A 22,422-nucleotide genomic window follows, 5' to 3' on the forward strand; every position below is an offset into this window, starting at 1 on the left:
TGACATCAGAGAGCAAGAGCCACAGCCCTTTGGACAGAAAGAGATTGGTGCAGAACCCAAGGCTTTGCCAGACACTCAAGGTGGAAGAGGTCTGTGCAAGGCCCCAGCATGCCCTCCCTCATCAGTAGGTAGAAGCCATACCTTCTCCCCCGCCCCCGCCCAACTCTCTGCTTCTCCAAGGAGACCTCCAGTAGGAACAGGTGAGAGCAGACTGTTTCTAAAGGTAACAAATGTAGGTACCTTTAGAAACAAAAGGTAACAAAAAATAAAGGCCTCAAAGGCTTTTTTAAACATCTTGAGGCAGCAGGGAGGGCCCAGCCCTTCCCTCCCCTCCCCTCCCCGACACTGCATGTTGTGGGAGGGGGAGGCAGCTTGAAAACATTTTTAAAAACACCTTCAAAACTAAAGCCAACCTATCAAGAATCCAGGCTGCAGACAGCACTCAGCGCAGTGCAACTCAGTGATGCCCTCAGTGGGGCATCTCTGCAGCAGTCAGGGAAGAGAACTGAGACTGAAAAAAGGAAGATGCAGAATGACAGAGTACCCAGGACGCAGGATCTGGAGATGGTACCAGTTCCCAACTGGGGGGAGGGGTGGAGCAGGCTTTAAGACCAGAAACAAGGTGTGGAGAGTAGCATCTTTCCCAAACTCTCCTAGCCCCCTGCAAAGCTGGGCTTACCCTGCCTAAGGGAGGAAGGGCTCCATCAGGGGAACTCCTTCTGCTACATAAACTCAGCAGTCTCTGCTGGACCCTAGGCTGGGAGAGACAGGGGATGGTGCTGCTAAGGGGTGGCACTGCCATGGCAGTGACAAAGGGGGGCCCTCAGCTCTTTTCCTGCCCCCCCCCCACCTCTGGATCACACAGCCTGGTAAAAGCAAGAAGGTAAAATAAAAAAGGTGCTACATAAAAGCTGTGGCCAAAGGTTCCAGCCCATGTGGCCAGTACATCTGAGAAGAGCCCAGCTGGTGCTATAGGCCAGGGGCTCTCAAACTGGAGGTCAGGACCCCTCGGGGTCACAAGGTTACTACATGGGGGGTCATGATCTGTTAGCCTCCACCCAAAACCCCGCTTTGCATCCAACATTTATAACAGTGTTAAATATATTAAAAAGCGTTTTTAATTTATAAGGGGGGGCTTGCTATGTGAAAGGGGTCACCAGTACAAAAGCTTGAGAATCACTGCTATAGGCTAAGGGCTGACTCAGCAGACCCAGGGTTCATCTTTGTGGACAGGGATCACCCATATCTCTGCTTGGGGGCCACACAGCCCCACTCTTGCTACCAATCCTTGGAGTCCAGCCAGGAAGGCAGCCGCCAGTGAGTGCTATCGCAGGGGTGGGACTGCCCCCATGACCAATCCCCTCCAGGCAGTTCCATGTACAGGCTGAGTTCCCCAGCAGTACAGCAGAGTGGGCTGTCCCGCACAGGTACACAGATCATGCTCTCCTGCAGCTGCATTGTCAATTATCCAACCCCCTGCGTTCCTTGATGTCCCTCCCCAGGACCCCTGCCCCATCCACCCCCCTTCCCTCTCCCCTAACTGCCCCCTGCCACCCCATCCAACCCCTCCTCTCATTCCTGACAGCGCTCCCAGGACCCCTGCCCCATCCAACCACCCCTTCTCCCTGTCCCCTGACTACCCCCAAAACTTCTGCCCCGACTGCCCCCTGCCACCCCATCCAACCCCCTCCTCCTTCCTGACTGCTCCCCCAGGACCTCTGCTCCCATTCAACCCCCCCCACTCCCTGTCCCCGTTCAATCCCCCCCACGCACTCCCTGCCCCCTTACCGCGCTGCCTGGTGGTGGCTGGCGGTGCTACAGCCGCGAGACTCCGCTGGAGCTGCACCATGCCACCGTCATTCAGCGTCTGGAGCACCGGGTCAGGCCGAGCTCACAGCCCCTCGCTTCCCACTAATCAGTGCAGGAAGCCTGGGAGGGTGGAGAAGCAAGTGGCAGCTTCGCGCTCAGGCTCAGGAACGCGGAGGCAGAGGGGAGGTAGGTGAGCTCGGGCAGAGAGCGGTTCCCCTATGCACCCGCCCCCAGGTTACCTGCTGCAGTGCAGGCAGCCCCCCCCTGCCCCAGATCACCTTGGCTCCGTCTCCGCCTCGCTGGGCCTGAGCATGAAGCCACCGCTTGCTTCTCTGCCCTCCTAGGCTTCCCACGTGAACAGCTGATTCACGGGAAGCAGGGTGGGGAGGGAGATAAGCAGGGCAGAGCGTTCAGAGGAGGAAGTGGAGGTGAGCTGGGGCTGGGGCTGGGGCTGGACCCACCAAATTTTCCCCGTGGATGCTCCAGCCCCAGATCACCCACAGAGTCGGCACCTAAGGTACAACTTTTGGATAATGTGCTCAGGGGAAGCGGCCACTCCCCATGCTCCCCCCCTAGCTACACTACTGTACTCTAGGCCCATAAAATGGAAGCGTCATGGGAAGGGCCATTCAGAGTCCAAGAGTGCCTGGGAGCTGTTAACTATCTCATAGCATCCCCCACCTCAAACCTAAAGCCTGAAGTGTACCATGTTAATTCTCTAAAGCCCTTTTATTCCAGAGAATTAAAGGTTTGTCAGTTTACAGCCCAGGGAGGAGATGATGCTGAATGGCCTGAAGGTGTCTACTACAAAGGAAAACGTGACGGTGGCGTGGAAGAGGTGAGCCTCTCCATGCCCTTGGACATATGCAGTGACAGCAGATCAAGAAGTGTGCAATAGCTTCGTACCAATGTTCTCAGCCACTCCAGGATGGACTGAACAGGAATACCACTCCATTGACACTGGTAATGCTTGCCCAATTAAAGCCCAACCTTACAGGGTGTCTCCTCAAGCCAAAACTGCTATAGAACGGAACATCCAGGACATGCTACAAATGGATGTAATTTGCCCCTCTAACAGTGCATGGGCATCTCCAGTGGCTCTAGTTCCCAAACCAGATGGGGAAATACACTTTTGCGTGGACTACTGTAAGCTAAATGCTGTGACTCGCCCAGACAACTATCCAATGCCAAGCACAGATAAGCTACTGAAGAAACTGGGATGTGCCCAGTTTATCTCTACCTTAGACTTAACCAAGGGGTACTGGCAAGTACCACTAGATGAATCCGCCAAGGAAAGGTCAGCCTTCATCACCATGTAGGGCTGTATGAATTTAATGTGCTCCCTTTCAGGCTGCGAAATGCACCCGCCACCTTCCAAAAACTAGTAGATAGTCTCCTAGTGGAATTGGGAGAATCTGCAGTCGCCTACCTTGACAACGTGGCCATCTTTTCTGATTTATGGGCAGAACACCTAAAGCATCTACAAAAAAAAAAGTCTTCAAGCGCATAAGAGAGGCAGGACTAACTGTTATGGCTAAGAAGTGTCAAACAGGCCTAAACAAAGTAACATACCTTGAACACCAGGTGGGCCAAGGAACTATCAACCCCCTACAGACCAAAGTGGATGCTCTCCAAAAGTGGCCAGTCCCAAAGTCAATAAAACAGGTCCAATCCTTCTTAGGCTTGGCCGGATATTACAGGCTCATTATAATACTAATCAATTCGTTCTCTGTGCTCAGTGAAATAAAATCAGGCAATTTGCACAGCACTACAGCCAAATCACCACCCCACTGACAGACCTAACCAAAAAATAGCAGCCAAATGCAGTTCAGTGAACTAAAAAGTGTCAAAAGGCCTTTAACTAAGGGCCCCAGACTAACAAACCTTTCCTAGAACAGGACAGACCCATTTACACACAGATGTCTGGACTCAAGCAGTCATGACCACATGTTAATGGACCACAGGTTAAGAGAGCCATGCTGAAATATCTTAAGATATCTATACCTATATCTATTGTGGCAAATTGCCAGTACTGTTATGCTGGGTCTTGCGCTTTCTCTTGTTTGGGGAAGGTTCAGGGCACCATTGCTTGCCTCTGAACCGGTATTTTAATTACCCCACTAGTGTCCTTGAGGAGGGGAGTGGAGAGGGAGGGACCTGGGCCCACCCTCTTCTCCAGGTCCTAACCCAGGGGCCCTGAGGTTTGTGGTGAACCACTTGAACTAGTGGTTCCTTCCCCTGGGCTACTTCCCTCTCCTGCCCTTCAGCTTGTGAAGGGGCTTCTTGCCCTCCTTCTACACAAGCCAGGTGGCCCCTTACCTAGGGGTTTCTTTTGATTTCTCAGCCCACCACAGCACTCCTCCAAACTTTCCTTTTGTCTCTCTTCAAAACTGTTCTCTTCTCCAACTCCTTCAAACTGCTCTCTGCTCCAACCAAACCTTCCTGCTCCAACTCCCACACTGTCTGACTGAAGCATGGGTTTTTAATCACATGACTGACTGCTGGTGCTCTAATTGGCTTCAGGTGCTCTAGTTAATCTATAGAAACCTTCCTCCGCTTGCAGGGAATAAGGCTCCCTGCTAACACTCTCCTGCTGCCCTCTGGCCATGCTGTATCACACTAGATAGATAGATAGATAGATATACACACACACACATGTATAATTATCTAGGATTACATATGTATTCACAGTGTCCCAAATACTGCAGACCTATCTGTTAATGGTGCTTTACAAGAATATAAATTCAAATGTGTAATCCAATAAAAACATTACTACTACTACACAGGGGTGAAAGTAACTCAAGACCCTTACTGGTATGGGGTTGTCATAACATTTTTTCCCAGATCTGGACCTTAACATCCAAAATATGGGTGTTAGCATGAAAACCTCCAAGCTTAGTTACCAGCTTGGACCTGGTAATTGCTGCCACCAGCCAGGAATTATACAGTGCCTAACTCACTGTGGTCTCCCCAAAACCTTCCCTGGGGGACCCCAAAACTCAGATTCCTTGAGTCTCACAGCAAAGGGGAATAAACCATTTCCCTTCCCCCTCCTCCCCTCCAGGTGTTCCCTCCCTGGGTTCCTGGAGAGATATACAGAAGCAAGCTCCGTGAATCTAAACAAAGGGATTCTACCCTCCCTGTTTCAAGTCCTGAAAACACAAGTACCGAGAAAGCTAATCTCTCTTCCCCCTCACCCAGAGGGTATGCAAAGTCAGGCTTAGTAAATCTAACACAAAGAGATTTTCCCCCTGACTTCTTCCTCCCACCAATTCCCTGGTGAGCTGCAGACTCAATTCCCTGGAGTCCCCACTAAAGAAAAACTCCAACAGGTCTTAAAAAGAAAGCTTTATATAAAAAGAATGAAAAAGGACATAAAATATAGTCTCTGTATAAGGTGACAATATACAGGGTCAATTGCTTAAAGGAAAAAAAAAAAGAATAAACAGCCTTATCCAAAAAGAATACAATTTGACACATTCCAGCAACTACACACATGTAAATACAAAAAAAACAATATAAACCTATTGTCTTACTATCCTTGTACTTACAACTTGGAAACAGAAGATTAGAAAGCTTGGAGATTCCTGTGGTCACTCTCAGAGCCGAGAGAAGAACAGACCCAAGACAAAGGACAAAGAACTCACACCCAAAAACTTCCCTCCACCCAGATTTGAAAAAGTCTTGTTTCCTGATTGGTCCTCTGGTCAGGTGTTTGGTTCCCTGTGTTAACCCTTTACAGGTAAAAGAACACTAACCCTTAGCTATCTGTTTATGACAGGGGTGGGGGTGGCTCTTGCCCCCCGAAGGGGCGGGGCCTAGGGTGGAAGGGGCCAGGCTAGGGGTCAGCAACCCCCAGCCAGCCCTTCCAGGCCACCTGGTCCGTGCCGCCCAGGGTTCCCGTAGTGATTTAAAGGGCAGCATCCAGAGCCCCGGGCCCTTTTAAATTGCCAGCCCCAGAACAGAACAGCTGTTCCCTTTGTGCCTCCCCGCCCATCAGCGGCCGAGGGGGGGCAAAAGGGGCAGGGACCTTAAAGCTCTGCAGAGTTCTTTGCTGCAGCAGCGCTTTAACGTTGCTGCACCGCTTCCCCCCCACTACCTCCCCGTTAGCAGCCCAGCGCTCCCGCGGCAAAGGACCATCGCTTTAATGTGCCTGCCCTTCTTGCCTCCCCTGACTGTGACCCTCTGGTAGGGTCCCTACCGGCAGGGCTGCTGACCGTGGTGGAGGGAGGAGAAAGGGGCAGCAACATTAAAGTGATGGCTGATATACTCTTCCGTGAAAGTTTCCCAAAATCAACTGGTTAAAATCGTCCTTAAAATGTGAAAAATATTGTTTGTTTTTATATAATCAGTAGTATATCTAAAGATGCATGTTTTTTATTAACTCTGTTTTCTCCTAGAGCTCCAGGAAAAAAAAATCACAGCCAGTGTGGAGCAGGCTGTCCAGCACTGTCTATGATTTGGTGGGGCATCATAAATATACAGTTAAGGGTAGCATAAAATACTTCCTTTACCTGTGAAGAGTTAAGAAGCTCATATAACCTGGTTGGCACCTGACCAAAAGGACCAATGAGGGGAGAAGATACTTTCAAATCTGTGGGGGAAGGTTTTTGTTGTGTGTTCCTTTGTGTTTTCTCTGAGGAGTCAGGACAAAGAAAATACATCTCCCAAAGCCATACCTGAACTAAGCATCTAAGATTACAAATTGTAAGTAATAGGAAGGAAATGCATTAAATTCTCTTTTATTTTAGCTTGTGAATTGTCCCTATGCTAAGAAGAAGGTTTATTCCTGTTTTTTTGTAACTTTAAAGTTTTGCCTAGAGGGGAATCCTCTGTATTTTGAATCTTATTACCCTGTAAAATTATCTTCCATCCTGATTTTACAGAGGTGCTTCTTTTACTTTTTTCTTAATAATAAAGTTCTGTTTTTTTAAGAATCTGATTGTTTTTTAGGGTCATAAAAACCCAAGGGTCTGATCTGTGCTCACCTTGTAAACCTATTTGGTTGGTATATTATTCTCAAGCCTCCCCAGAAAAGGGGTGAAGGGTCTTGGGGGGATATTTTGGGGAAACAGGAACTCCAAGTGGTCCTTTTCCTGAATCTTTGTCTAAATCACTTGGTGGTGGCAGCAGAACCCTCCATGGACAAGGAAGGATTTGTGCCTTGGAAAAGTTTTTAAACCTAAACTGGTGGAATATAAGCTTAGGAGTCTTTCATGTGGGTCCTCACATCTATACCCCAGAGTTAAGAGTGGGGAGGGAATCCTGATAGTGGCAGTGGCCATTACAATTGCAGAAGTGCTTTGTCTATGCTTATCCCTCTTTTCAGTCTGCCTCAGAACAGAAAGCATTTTACCTGTGTGGTATGTGTGAACTCCTGGAGCTGCTTCCTGATCTCTGCCCAGCCCTTCTCATCCAGCTGGCTAGGATAGAGCAGCAGATGTTAATTACAATCATATACACAAAGCCAGACCATCCCTAAACCATGGGGCTCAGCATGGCCACCAGATATGCTACTGCCTTTTCAGCACCCCAGAAAGCATAAATTTCAGATCATCTTCCAGACTGATTCCCTGTATGTCTGCAGAGCACATCACTGTTTCTTCACATACCTGGGCAATGAGAGTCGCAGGTCCTACAACCTGAATCTCTGCTGGGGTGGCTGGATTTGCCCTTAGTTTACATCATCAAACAGTCATAAGAAAGGACTCAGTGCAGAAATAATCATTAACCTGACTCAGTAGGGCTGAACTTTGTGAGGAAAGAGGTGAGAGGCACAACAAATGCCAAATACTAGCACCTAATTCCTTTTGTGCTTCTGCACAAATCCACTCATTCTAATGTGGAGTATAAAAAATGGTGACATGAGCTAGTTATGAAGAAAGGCAGCCAAGCCATGGGAAAGTTCTTCCTATTCTGTCCTGGGCTGAATAAGCAAAATATAGGTCACATCTGATGGCCAGGGGATTTTGATTATATAGAAAGAATGGCATGAACTGAGGAATGCATTGTGTTCAAACTCTGTAGCCCACGTGCAAGTTAAAGGCTTAACTGGGACTGAAAAAGCTCCCTCTGGTGTCTGTGTTAACAACTTGGAAAAATAGATGACTTTCTGGAAGAAGGGGACTGTAATTTTATATAAGTAAAATAGTTAAGAGATCAAAAATAACAGCAAAATACATATGTCTAAATAGTAATGGGAAATATAGCAATGACTCTCAGTGAAACAACTCTGTTAACTACATGCATTTGCAACGTTATAGCTGTATTGGTCTCAGGATATGAGACACAAGGGGGGTGAGGTAATATCTTGTATTGGATTAACTTCTCAACAGAAGTTCGTCGAATAAAAAAAGTTTCCTCACCCCCCTTGTCTCTCACAATATGCATTGTCAGGCTAGTAACAGGAGGGAGATCGTGGCAAGGATGCAAACATTAAGATATAGAAAATAAATGCTATTACAAGTGTGGATAGAACACAAGCCTCTAAAAGAAACTTAACAGGAGATGTATCACTAAGGTCCAGATTCTGCTACTTTTATCCCTTATTCCTCAGGTAGTCCCATTGCAATGAATAGATGCACTCAAGGATTAAAGTACTGCTCTGCATGGGAAACAGTGGTAGAATCTGGCATAGAGCTTGCACTCATTTCTAGAGACACTTGGTAACCATGTAGCTTAGGGTCTGACTGATTCAGAAGGGTTACATATTTGGATCTCTTTAAAACTGAATTTCTGTTTGAAATATGTCACACTAGAGACTCCATGGGTAAGGCTTTAAAACAATTTATATTATAAACTGAATTCTCTCATTCACACAACCCAATTTCCTGGGGGGGGAGGTGTTGGGGGGCAGGAAGGATGATTTCCACCTACCATTTCTCACATGAAGTCCTTCACAGAAAAGTGTTCTGGAAAGCGTCAGATTAATTGGACAAGTATTCTGGTTGATAAAGGTTTATATCCCACCCTCATCACAGGGGGATCTGAGCACTTTCCAGTAGCGCATTAAGAAATTTTAACTAATATTTATCACGTGTCTGTTCTCTCATCCTCTTCCCAAGGAGAAAATTGGGTGTGTAGCATAGTGTTCTGCTGTGGTAGGGTTTTTACAAGAATGAGGTGTTGAAGAGGTGGGAATTTTTTTCTAAAAATTATTCTCTCTTCTGTCCACTCATAACTCCAAAGCAGCTTCATTTAAGAACTCCTAGCTTCTATTATACTCTAATCTGCAGTGACAATAGTGCATGGGACACCTTGACCAAGCTGGAGCATAAAAGCTGTTAGTCATTAGAGACAGAGCCTGAGACACTGCCCTGCCCTGGTGCCACTATGTAGACCTGTTCAAAGGAAGTGCCAAGTGCATGTGAAATGATAACAAATCAGATGACTAGTATTTTACGCCCACTTTGTCCTAGTGTCAATGACTGCGTGAGGAATAAGGCAACAGAGAAACAAGCCCTGAATTTGTTGGTCTTATATGTAATAGCTTTTAGGAGGGATCTAGTCCAAGCCTCACTACATGTAATCTAAGCTTTCATTGAAAAAGAAATATGGTTCTAGTCCTCTGTGTTGGGAAGAGAGTCCTCTATGCTTACAAGTTTAGCAGGATGATGTTACCAAAAAATAATAGGCTATTCATGGTGGAAAAATTGTAGTCCCTCCAAGTTACTCTCCCTCTCCCCTCCTCTGCCAATCATTAGAATTGCTATGATTCTTCAAGTTCTGCATAGTGAGTATCTTTAAACACATGCTCATTTTGTGGCAGTACTGAGGACAGCGGCAATGACAGGCCCATCTCAGTCTGTACACTTCTCTGCTCTTGATTGCAGCATCACCTCTTAGTTCCTGAGTCACTGCTACTTCCTATCACTAGAGTCCTGCAAATCTGCGGCTATCCACTTTATATCCACAGATCATGTTTGTGGATTGAATGCAGACACAAACTTTGTATATGCACAGGGCTCTACCTATCACTGCTGCCTGGAAAGATGGATCCCTTAGAGAGAAGTGGGGACAGTGTCCTCTGTAGACCCTAAGGACATGAGGTCATGTGTGTCTCCTGCAGCTACATTGCATTACAGTTTTGTCCTAACATCTGTTTTCTTTCTGTGATCTAAGTAATTAGAGTCTCAGTAGAATAACCGAGTAGTGAGGAAAGAAAGATAACTCATCAAAAACTATTTAATAAAGTGATAAGAAGCCAAATCTGGGAGGTACCAGATACAGTTGTGGCACACCTGCACCAGCCCCTGCTCCACTCAAAACTTGCAAGCGTGTTCATGTACTATGAAAAAGCAGAAACAAGACTGCCTTGATTCTTTAAGGACACAGGTAGTCCCATTTAAAATCAATGGAACTACAAGTATGATTAAAATTAGGGCCTCAATTGCTACCTCATTTCAAGACCAAGCATGCTTGGTGCACCTTGTGCAGTAACGATGGTCCTTTCCAATGTGTGTCCCTGTGGGTGCTCCAGTCTAGGTGTCTGTGCGTCCCTGCACCGGAGATTTCTCACAGTAGTACTTAGTTGGGGGAAGGATGCACACAGGAGTCATCTCATGCAGCCATTGGCACCTCCTGTAGCACGTGCTTCCCCTGACCGTCCCCTCCATTCCTTCTCTACCACAGAGCTTGGCTGTGTGAACTCCAAAGTAGAGGAGAGGAGGGTGGGTAGTGGAGCACCCACAGGTGCTCTTGAAGAACCATCGTTATTGCACAAGGTGAGTAACTTCTTCTTTGAGTGGTGTCCCTGTGGGTGCTCCACTCTAGGTGCTTGTAGAGCAGTACCCCACCAGGGATGGTAGGAGTTCAGAGTTATGTATAAGTGTGTCATGAGACCACTGTGAGGTCAACAATAGAGTCTGAGACAAGGCCTTGGGTGATAGCATAATGCTTTGCAAAAGTGCCCTCCAATGTCCAGGTTGCAACTCTACAAATATCTATTAAGGGGACATTGTTCAAGAATGCAATCGATGTCGCTAAGGCGCGCTTTGAGTGGGATCTGATGCCCACAGGGGATTCTTTGTGATGCAAGTGGTAGCAAATTTGAATACAGGTAGACTCCCATTTGGAGAGTCTCTGGATCGATATTGTAGAGCCCTTGGGGTATGTCTACACTACGGGATTATTTTGATTTTACATAAACCGGTTTTGTAAAACAGATTGTATAAAGTTGAGTGCACACAGCCACACTAAGCACATTAATTCGGTGGTGTGCGTCCATGGTCCAAGGCTAGCATCGATTTCTGGAGCATTGCACTGTGGGTAGCTATCCCGTAGCAATCCCATAGTTCCCGCAGTCTCCCCCGCCCATTGGAATTCTGGGTTGAGGCCCCAATGCATGATGGTGCAAAAACAGTGTCGCAGGTGATTGTGGGTAAATGTCGTCACTTATTCCTTCCTCCATGAAAGCAATGGTAGACAATCGTTTCACGCCCTTTTCCCCTGGATTGCCCTGGCAGACGCCATGGCACGGCAACCATGGAGCCCATTCAGCTTTTTTTTTTTTTTTTTTTTTTTACTGTCACCGTATGTCTACTGGATGTTGCTAACAGATGCGGTACTGCAGTGCTACACAGCAGCATTCATTTGACTTTGCAAGATAGCAGAGACGGTTATCAGTTGTTGTGTACCATCTGCCATGCCATTTTAAATTGGCAATGAGATGACGGTTATCAGTCATTCTGTACCGTCTGCTGCTGTCATAGGTGCCCCTGGCTGAGGTCAGCCGGGGGCGCAAAGACAAAAATGGGAATGACTCCCCGAGTCATCCCTCCTTTATGGTATCTAAAAATAGAGTCAGTCCTGCCTAGAATATGGTGCAAGTGTACTAGAGAATCAGTGTGCCAGAGAACCAGAGAGCACAGCCGCTCTGTGTCATATCCCGCAGAAATGATGAGCTACATGCCATTCTAGGGGGTGCCCCTGCAACAACCCCACCCATTGCTTCCCTCCTCCCCCAACCCTCCTGGGCTACCGTTGCAGGGTCCCCCCATTTGTGTGATGAAGTAATAAAGAATGCAGGAATAAGAAACACTGACTTGTTATTGAGATAAAATGAGGGGGAGGCAGCCTCCAGCTGCTATGATAGTCCAGGCAGGACATTAAACGGTGCGGGGGAGAGGAGCCCAGCATCCCGCTGCTATGATAGTCCAGGCAGTACAGAATCTTTTCTTTACACATGAAAGGGAGGGGGCTGATGGAGCTCAGCCCCCAGTTGCTATGATGAAGAGGGCGTTCTGTACCATCTACTGGGAATGACCGGGAGTCATTCCTATTTTTACCCAGGCACCCCCGGCTGACCTCACCTGAGGCCAGCCAGGAGCACTCACGGGATGATGACGAGGACGGCTACTAGTACTACTGCACTATACCGTCTGCCACTGGGGAGGGGAGAGAGGGCGCGTCTACCAGCAGCATGCAGTAGACATAGGGTGACATTGAAAAAAGTCAAGAAATGATTTTTTTCCCTTTTCTTTCATGGGGGGGAGAGGGGTAAACTAACAAGCTATACCCTGGACCACCTCGGACAATGTGTTTGACCCTACAAGGATTGGGAGCTCAGCCAAGAATGCAAATACTTTTCGGAAACTGCTGGGGACTGAGGGATAGCTGGAGTCCTCAGTACCTCCTCCCTCCCTCCATGAGTGTCCATTTGATTCTTTGGCTTTCCATTATGCTTGTCACGCAGCACTGTGCTGTGGACTCTGTATCATAGCCTGGAGATTTTTTTCAAATGCTTTGGCATTTCGTTTTCTGGAATGGAGCTCTGATAGAACAGATTTGTCTCCCCATACAGCGGTCAGATCCAGTATCTCCCGCACGGTCCATGCTGGAGCTCTTTTTGGATTTGGGACTGCATCGCCACCCATGCTGATCAGAGCTCCACACTGGGCAAACAGGAAATGAAATTCAAAAGTTCACGGGGCTTTTCCTGTTTACCTGGCCAGTGCATCTGAGTTCAGATTGCTGTCCAGAGCGGTCACAATGGTGCACTACGGGACACCGCCCGGAGGCCAATACCGTCAATTTGTGGCCACACTACCCCAATCCAATATGGTAATACTGATTTCAGCGCTACTCCTCTCGTCGGGGAGGAGTACAGAAACTGGTTTAAAGAGCCCTTTATATCGATATAAAGGGTTTCATTGTGTGGACGGGTGCTGCTAAAATTGGTTTAAACGCGTAGTGTAGACCAGGCCTTGGAGTGCTCTGCTGTAGAGACAAATAGTCTTGGTGACTTGCGAAATGGTTTAGTTCTGTACAAGTAGAAGGCAACAGCCCGTCTGACATCTAGCATGTGCAATGTTGACTCTGGAGAGTAGTTATGTGGCTTCGGATTGAAGGCAGGTAAGTGTATGATTTGGTTAATATGAAAATTTGTAGCCACTTCAGGCAAGAATTTTGGATGAGGACATAACATGATTTTGTCTTTGATAAATACACTGTATGGTGGTTCAGCCATCAGTGCTCCTATTTCGCTGACACATCTTGCAGATGCGATTGCCACTAGGAATGTGACCTTCATTGACATATGTAGGAGTGAGCAGGTTGCTAGAAGGGTGGTCTTGTGAGACATTTGAGCACAAGATTGAGATCCCATGGTGGTGCAGGTTGGCGTACTTCTGGGTATATGTTCTGTATATCTGCTAGAAAGCACTGTGTAATCGGGTGAGCAAATATTGAAGCTCCTTCTATTTGTTCATGGAGGGCCGTGATGGCAGCCAGGTGTACTTTAATAGAATGCTAATCCCATTTCCTTCAGTTCTAGTAGGTAGTCTAGAATCACAGATAGAGGTGCCTTGTTCATGTCCAACTGTTTCTGCTGACACCAAAGGGAGAATCTTCTCCACTTGTGGCTGTAAGTATTTCTAGTGTGAGGTGATGGCTATTTAGTAATACCTGTTTTACTTTCTTCAAACATTTCAATTCCCCATGTTGGAACCAGAGAGAAGCCATGCTTTGAGATGGAGTTTCACTGGGTCTGGATGGAGAGTCAGGCCCTTATTCTGGGACAGGAGGTCCGTCCAGAAAGGCAGTGGTTGGAGGCACAGACTGCTAGATGTGAGAGGTACGGAAACCTAGTCTGTCTGGGCCATGTGGGGACAATGAGAATGATGTATGCTCTGTCGAATCGTATCTTGCGGCCGACCTGTGGGATCAGTGGGAAGGCGTACATGAGTGATGCGTTTCACGGGATGAGGAAGGCATTTCCTAACCATCCCCGTGCCAAGCCTGCCCTGGAGAAAAAAATAGTGGACATTTGTGATTTGTTGCTGAGATGAAAAGATTGATTACCGGGTGACCCTATTTTTGGAATATAGTGCCGAGAACAAGGTTGTGGATTTCCCACTCATGTTCTTGCAAGAAGTGCCTGCTGAGGTTGTCAGCTGTAGCGTTTTGACACCCTGGTAGGTATGATGCTGTGATGTTTATATTGTTGCAGATGCAGAAGTTCCATAAATTCATGGCTTCTACACATAGCAAGTGATACCTGGCTCCTCCTTGGTGACTGATGTAAAACATGCACACCACATTGTCGGCGAGAACAGAGATTGAGGTTTCTCATATGAGTGGGAGGAAGTGTCGGCATGCATTGTGTACTGTGTGGAGTTCTAGGAGATTGACATGTAGTCAGGTTTCCATCGCAGACCACTTGCCTTGTACATTGTGGTGACCCAAGTGGGCGCCCCAACCTATCTGTTGTAATAGTCACTGATGGGGGGGTCTTGTTGAAAGGGAATCCCAGAGCATACATTCTCTGGCTGTGTCCACCATTGTAGGGAGATGATAACCCTTGGTGGTAGCATCACACGTCTGTTGAGAAAGTGTTTGCTGGGTGCATAGATCGTGCTCAACCAGTGCTGCAGACAGCGCATATGGAGTCTGGCATACTTTATTATGAAAGTCGTAGCTGCCATATGTCCCAGAATCTGAAGGCATGTCCTCACTGAAGTTTGTGGCCTGATGGTCACTGTGGAAATAAGATTGGTCAATGTAGTGAATCTGTGGTTTGGCAATATTGCCTTGGCTTGTATGGAGCCTAGGTTGGTTCCGATAAACTCCAATCGCTAGGTTGGTTCCAGGGTGGATTTCTTTTTGTGTATCTGTAGACCTTGCTGGTGAAACAGATCTATTGTGGTCTTCAGCATGCCTGCCATTTCTTGTCGATTGGCACCCTTGAGAAGGCAATCATTCAAATAAGGGAAGATGATGACTTCTTTGCGTTGTAATTGTGCTGCTACTATCGCGAGCGTTTTTGAGAATACGTGGGGAGCAGTGGACAGTCAGAAGGGAAGGACCCTGTATTGGTAGTAGTTGTCTCCTACTGTGAACCGCGGGAACTGTCTGTGGGCAGGGTGTATTGTAATATGGAAGTATGCATCTTGGAGGTTGAGGGTTGCAAACCAGTCCCCCCCATCTAGCACTGGGATTATTGTGGCCAGAGTGACCATTTTGAACTTGTGGTTATGTATGAACCTGTTACGTTTTTGGAGATCTAAGATTGGTCTCCATCCCCCTCCTTTCTTCTCTGTCAGGAAATATTTGGAATAAAACCCCTCCTCCCTTGATATTGATGTGGTACTGGTTCTATAGCACCCAACAGTAGGAGGTGGTCTACTTCCTGTTACAGAAGGTGCTCGTGAGAGGGGTCCCTGAAGAGGGACGGGGAAGGGGGAGGGGGGGGAACGGCTGTGAAAGGAATGGTGTAGCCAGATTGTATGATCTCCAAAACCCATTGATCTGTTGTTATCGCAGCCCAGGCATGGTAAAATGGGCATATGCGGTGACCAAAATTGTGGGATGGGTATCAGTTGGTGCTAGAGGTGTGGGGAAGTTGTTCATACCCTCTACCAAGACTTCAAAATTGTGGTTTAGATGTAGATGGACGGATGGACAAGGCCTGGAGCTCATCGTCTCTGAGCCCGTTGTTTAGGTCTCTTCTGAGTGAAGTATCTTGGTTGTTGACAGTTAAACAAGGGTGTCTCGTGACCTCTGGTATGGCGTAAAACAAGGGCATTTGCCAGGCGGTGGATGTATACCTAGTGTATGCAGTGTTGCTCGGGAGGCCTTCATGGTATGGAGGACGTTGTCTGTTTGAGACAAGAATACACCTCTACCCTGATATAACACTGTCCTCAGGAGCCAAAAAAATTTTACCACATTATAGGTGAAACTGCGTTATATTGAACTTGCTTTGATCTGCCAGAGTGCACAACCTTGCCCCCCCCCGAGCGCTGCTTTCCCACGTTATATCCAAATTCGTGGTTCCCGTTATATCAGGATAGAGGTGTAGTTTATCCCTATCAAAGAGGAGGTCCTCCACTTTTAACTGTAGTTCTTTTGGAGTTCCACAAGCCTGCAACCATGATGTTCTTCTCATAACCACAGCAGTTGCAGTTGTTTGGGCAGCTGTGTCTGCTACATCCACTGAGGCCTGCAGCGCTGTGCGGGCTATTAACGGACCCTCGTTGATAATGACGTTGAGTTGAGGATGTTTATGCTCAGGAAGGTCCTCCTCTGCACTGGGGTAGTCAGCGCCATGGAGGAGACTTGACATGTCAGCTCTGGTGCCATGTGTTGGGGCTCGGCAGAGGTTCGCTAAGAGACAGTGCTGGAGGAGCCCAATGCCTTGTAAGTGCTCAGTCTGGATGAGTGGAACACTGAGGGTAAAGACCTCGCCGGGGAAGCTCTCTTTTTGTGAGACCCCCTTGCTGGAGAGGTTGAGACTCACTTCCTGAGTTTTGGAAGTTGGAGCCTTATCAGAGCTCAGAGATCTTGGTTTATGAGACGCCCCGGAGGACAGCTCTTGCAGAGGTTGGAGGGATTTCTCCAGCAGAAGCATTTTCAAGCAGAGATCCCTCTCACGTCTTACCCTTACTGTTAAGTTGGTGCAATGTATGCATTTCTGGGAGATCTGAGTTTCTCCCAGACAGTGAATGCAGGATGTGGCCCTCAGTTCTCGGCAGGAGTCACACTTTTTAAATCCCGTTGAGCCCGGCATGACTGTAGTTAAGCCTCTCCTCCCCTCTCAAGAGATAAGGATAGGAGTTAATTGTAATGGTAAATGTAGAAACTGTTCCCAAACTGGGAGTCAAGCAAAGAAAGAGTCTTCTTTCGTCTCTCTTTTTTTTGTTTTTTTTTGTTTTTGAAGAAAAACTTCTAAGAGGAGCTAACGAAACTATATAACTATGTAGACTAAGACTAACTAAACAATGTAACTAAGTATAGACTAATAAGAAGTTCCTATTTAACTTGCAACTTTGTTTATTTTTTTCCCAAGAAAGTTTCAAAGAGAGCACTGCCATGGAATTCCGTCTGCACCCGAGGACAGTTGAAAAGGAACTGAGTGGACGGTCGGGGGAGTGCATGCTACAGGAGGTGCCAACGGCTGCATGAGAGGACTCCTGTGCCTGCCCTTCTCCCAACCGAGTACTGCTGCGAGAAATCTCTGAACTCCGGCGCAGGGATACACCGACACCGAGAGTGGAGCAACCACAGGGACACCACTCGAAGAACTGATATTTTCACTCACATACATTTTTACAGATATTAAATTATTTCAGTCAGCACGGCCTCTCCTGTCCCTAATTATTACCTTATCCCCGAACAGCTGAAGCAAGTCCTGGATCCTTAGTGTAATGCAGTAGGATGAAGGAGGAAGCCACCTTTGACATGGAGATTACAGTACCAATTATATAAATGGAAGCTACTTACTGGTGAAGAGATGGTCCTAGCGCAGAGCTTTCACTCAGTCTTTTCTGTAGGCAAAGGAAGATCATCACCTTTGTGACATTAACCCAGTGGAATCCCTGCTCCTTTCAGGGCCAGCACTGGACACATCTCAATATTGTAAATGGCCACCACTGATACTAACAAGGAAGTGCTCTGCAAAATGGTCTCAAGGCTTGTGGCTCTCTCTCTCTACTGGGAAGGAAAGGTAGCTCATTTGAACTAAGACCGTAGGAATATAATTACTCTTGGGCAAAATTAAGGGGAGGAAATGGATAAAACTGGAACCTTTCCAGGTATTGTCTGCCATTCAAACTCCTTGTATATTTTATTTTACTGATACAGTAAAGCCTCCAAGGATAGTGAAATCTTTGCTCTGCCCTCTCTTGCCTCCCTGGTTTTTCTCCAAAAAGTGAGGCTGCAACTATAATATCCTTAAGTTAGTTATGGACTATTCATTCCTTGGCTTCCTCCACAATCCCCAGACTGAAGAATAAAAAACCCTCCCCCACAGATCTCTTTGTCATCCCTGCAATCTCTGCAGTGTGCAAACCTACACACTGGAGAGGTCCAGCAGGTGCTACTAAACTAGACTTGACAGCTGCGGTCAGGTGTCCCACCTCTTCACAGTTGTCACAAGGAGAGGCACAAAGGGATGGAGAGCATGGGCCATCCCTGGTGCTGCCCGCCAGAAGGAGAGCCTGGGTTACAACACACACTAGAGCAGTGGTTCTGAACCTGCGGCCCAATCAGCACACAGCTGAGGCCCATGTGACATCCTCAGGGCTATACAGGCAGTATTGGATGTGGCCCACAATGGTAAATAGGTTGGGAACCACTGCACTAGAGGATCAAGGGGGAAAATGAGAGATCAAACTAAACCTCTCCCTCCACCTGATAAGTCGACTCCCTGCACCACAGTAATCCAGTGAAGCACGTGGTTACCTTTTCCTGCAGTTCATGCAGCTGTCTCTCTAGTTTTGCTTTGTCCTCTCGCAGCTGGTTTAGCTCCTGGGTTGTGCTTGTCAGTAGCTCAGAATCTGTGATGGTGAAATGGAACTCAGGAGGGCCTGGGTCCATCTCGCTGCTGCCCTGAGACTGGATCTGCTCACGCTGCATCCTTAAAAGAAGCCAGCAGGGTTTGTCAAACAAAAACAAGTAATAACAATGATGGAGGCAGCATTGGCTTGGTAAATTACTGTCCACTGGTTTCTGCATATCTAATACCAACGAAAAGCCAAGCCACACACTGAGATGAGTAGGACAAGCCAGAAGCATTCACACTATTCTTTGGCATGTTTCTGCTAACAGGATGGAGGAACTCAGTTCCACCATAGCCAGTGCACCTCAACCATTACCTACAGTCCCATCTGCTGGGAAAGACAATGGTACATACATGGTTGTGTTTCAGGGAAGGGCTGTATGAAATGAGGAGGACACAGTATCAAGTTTGGAGCACGTGTTGCATGGAAGGATTATGTAGCATGAGTTACCCCTGGTTAAGAAGAATTAAAGTACCATATATACTCATTCATTAGCCTGTTTGTTTATAAGCCAACCCCCCAAGATGGTTAGGTAAAAACAGCAAAAACTGTATGACCCTTTCATAAGCTGACGCAATATTTCAGGGGTTGGCAAACTTTGGCTCCTGGCCCATCGGGGTAAGCTATTGGCAAGTTGGGACGTTTTGTTTACTTGGAGCATCTTCAGGCACGGAGCCCCTCAGCTCCCAGTGTCTGCGGTTTGCCGTTCCCAGCCAATGGGAGCTGTGGGACTTTGCCAATCCCTGCTATATTTTAACAAGTGGCATCACAAGAAACACTCAAAAGTTTTGCTAGAATTATTTTAATGTACTCTAACAAAAAACCTGTTATTATAACTGAACATATATGTATTCACCTTCAAAATTACAGTCAATATTTAAAATCAGTAAATGGATATTTAAAACAAGTAACTTAGAACAATATGAGACTTTAAAAAGCCTAAAATCTTTCAGAGTCTGAATCAGTCTCTGATTCAACAAACAGTTCATTAAATTCAGCTTCAGTCACAGCTGCATTGTCATTGTAGATGTCTGCAGTGTTGTCTTCAAACTAAGATTCCTTCTCATCATCAGCCTCTGTTGTGTCATCATCAAATATGGTATCATCTTCTGACCCGTTGAGTGCATTGCTGGTACAGCATTTCCTAAATGATTTTTCTACCATTTCTGAGGGAATGGACACCCACCCGTCCTTGATCCACTGGGTGCCCAGATTGATTTTGGGCTTCATAAGATTCCCGCCTTTTGTCAACTTCACCATGCCTGAGTACATCCATTCAGACCACATTTTGCGCTGTCTTTAAAGGGTTTGTTCACGCAGACATCAAGAGGTTGTAGAACTGAAGTTAAGCCTTCAGGTATTACAGCCAAAATAGTTTTCATATATTTTTGGCCACATTTTTCATCTCATCCATCTTGTGTGCCCTGAACATGTTCCAAGTGAGCATAGCAGGTTTCTTGAAAAGTGCTCCTGGTCTCCTAATCCACACTTTTTCCAGCCATTCAATAGTCCCAATTTCATCCATCCATCCCTTTTCATGTGCATGTACGATGATACCAACAGGAAATTTCATGTTTTTAGGCAAGGTTTTTCTTTTAAAAATAACAGGAGGGAGCTTTGATCCATTTGCCAAACATGATAAAACCACATGTCATAAATATAAAGGGAAGGGTAACAACCTTCCTGTATAGAGTACTATAAAATCCCTCCTGGCCAGAGGCACCAAATCCTCTTACTTGTAAAGGGTTAAGAAGTTCAAGTATCTAGCAGGCACCTGACCCAAAAGACCAATAAGGGGACAAGATATTTTCAAATCTGGGGTGGGGAAGGCTTTTGTTCTGTTCCGTGTGGCTTTGGCCAGAGCAAGATCAAAGAAGCAAGCAATCCAATTCCTATAGAGTTGGAAAGTACTTAGCAAGGAAATCAGTTAGATTTACTTTTATTTTGGCTTGTGAATTTTCTCTGTGCTGAGAGGGAGGGTATTCCTGGTTTTCTTTTTGTAGCTTTAAAGTTTTGCCCAGAGGGAAACCCTCTGTGTTTTGAATCTGATTGCCTGTGATTATGATGTTCCATTCTAATCTTTAGAGATACTCCTTGTAATGCTGTGATCTCTATGGTTTTACAAAAATATGCTAATGAGTGACTGGGAGAAGGGATAGCTCAGTGGTTTGAGCATTGGCCTGCTAAACCAGGGTTGTGAGTTCAATCCCTGAGGGGGCCATTTGGGGAACTGGGGCAAAAAAAATCTGAGGATTGGTCCTGCTTTGAGCAGGAAGTTAGACTAGATGACCTCCTGCAGTTCCTTCTGATTCTATGAATATAATATAACTGTAATATGCTTCATGCAAAAGTTCTCTTGTAAGGTATCATTACAAAGCTTATAATCTACTGAGAGTGATCACTCTATTTGTATAATTGTACCACTCTTGATCTGAAACTATAAATATGAAATATAACTCTGAGGGCCTATTGTAATTAGTGTGGGCCATTAATGGTGGTTTGGAATCTTGATGACTCCCATTAACCAAGACAATTGTCTGCAGATAGGCATGTTTTACCTGTAAGTCTTCCTGTATACCTGTATGCTGGCAAGTGGACAATAATGTTTTGCAGTGACATGTAATCATGTCACCTGAACTGGAATCCATCTTTAACCTGGTGTCTTTCCATTGAGAAGGAGGGGGTGGGAACCCAGAGAGGGACAAAGAATTCCCACCTTATGCAAAAGATATATAAAGGGGTGAAAGAGAACAAAGGGAGGAGAGCAGCTATCATGAAGAATCCCCTAGCTATCACCAAAGCCGGAACAAGAGCTGTACCAGGGAAAAGAATTGTGCTCAGGCCTGGAAGGAGTCCAGTCTGAGGAAAAAACTTACTGAAGCATCTCTGAGGATGAAATTATCTGTATTCATTTTGATTACATATAAATTTGTGCATTTTATTTTATTTTGCTTGGTGACTTACTTTGTTCTGTCTTTTACTGCTTGGACCCACTTAAATCCTACTTTCTGTATTTAATAAAATCACTTTTTACTTATTAATTGACCCAGAGTATTTGTTAGTACTTGGGGGGCAAACAGCTGTGCATCTCTCTCTCTATCAGTGTTATAGAGGGCAAACAATTTATGAGTTTACCCTTTATAAGCCTTATACAGGGTAAAACGGATTTATTTGGGTTTAGACCCCATTGGGAGTTGGGCATCTGAGTATTAAAGACAAGCACACTTCTGTTAGCTGCTTTCAGGTAAACCTGCAGCTTTGGGGCAAGTAATTCAGACTTTGGGTCTTTGTTGGAGCAGACGGGAGTGTTTGGCTCAGCAAGACAGGGTGCTGGAGTCCTGAGCTGGCAGGGAAGGTAGGGGTAGAAGTAGTCTTGGCACATAGGGTGGCAGCTCCCAAGGGGGTTTTTGTGATCCTACCTGTCACACTCCTTTCATCTTTTTTCTTTAATTAAAATTCTTCTTTTAAGAACCTAATTGATTTTTCATTGTTTTAAGATCCAAAGGTTTGGGTCTGTGTTCACCTGTACCAATTGGTGAGGATATATTCTCAAGCCTCCCTGGAAAGGGGTGCAGGGGTTTGGGGGGATATTTGCGGAAGGTAGGGGTCCAAGTGGCCCTCCCTAAATGTTTGTTTAAATCACTTGGTGGTGGCAGTGTTACCTGATCTAAAGGTACAAGGAAGCATCTGTGCCTTGGGGAGTTTTTAACTTATGGTGGTAGAAATAAGCTTAGGGGGTCTTTCATGCGGGTCCCCACATCTGTACCCTAGAGTTCAGAGTGGGGAGGGAACCCAGACATGGTGGCAGAGCGGTGGGATCATTTTGAACCAGAGA

The 22,422-nt window shown here is 46.4% G+C and overlaps 1 protein-coding gene across 3 annotated transcripts in view; it reads right to left on the minus strand.

Annotated features, from left to right (window-relative positions):
* Positions 1-22,422, minus strand: part of CCDC78 (coiled-coil domain containing 78) — a 54,963-nt gene that overhangs the window by 6,562 nt on the left and 25,979 nt on the right. For all 3 annotated transcript variants that reach the window (XM_030545616.1, XM_030545614.1, XM_030545615.1), the window contains 3 exons: positions 18,490-18,664; positions 17,530-17,573; positions 7,166-7,232 (listed from right to left, as the gene is read on the minus strand). In XM_030545616.1, coding sequence (XP_030401476.1) covers positions 7,166-7,232; positions 17,530-17,573; positions 18,490-18,664 — 286 coding nt within the window. The remainder of the gene's footprint in view (positions 1-7,165; positions 7,233-17,529; positions 17,574-18,489; positions 18,665-22,422) is intronic.

Source organism: Gopherus evgoodei, unplaced genomic scaffold (assembly GCF_007399415.2).
Source record: "Gopherus evgoodei ecotype Sinaloan lineage unplaced genomic scaffold, rGopEvg1_v1.p scaffold_38_arrow_ctg1, whole genome shotgun sequence".
Classification (NCBI taxonomy): Eukaryota; Metazoa; Chordata; order Testudines; family Testudinidae; genus Gopherus; species Gopherus evgoodei.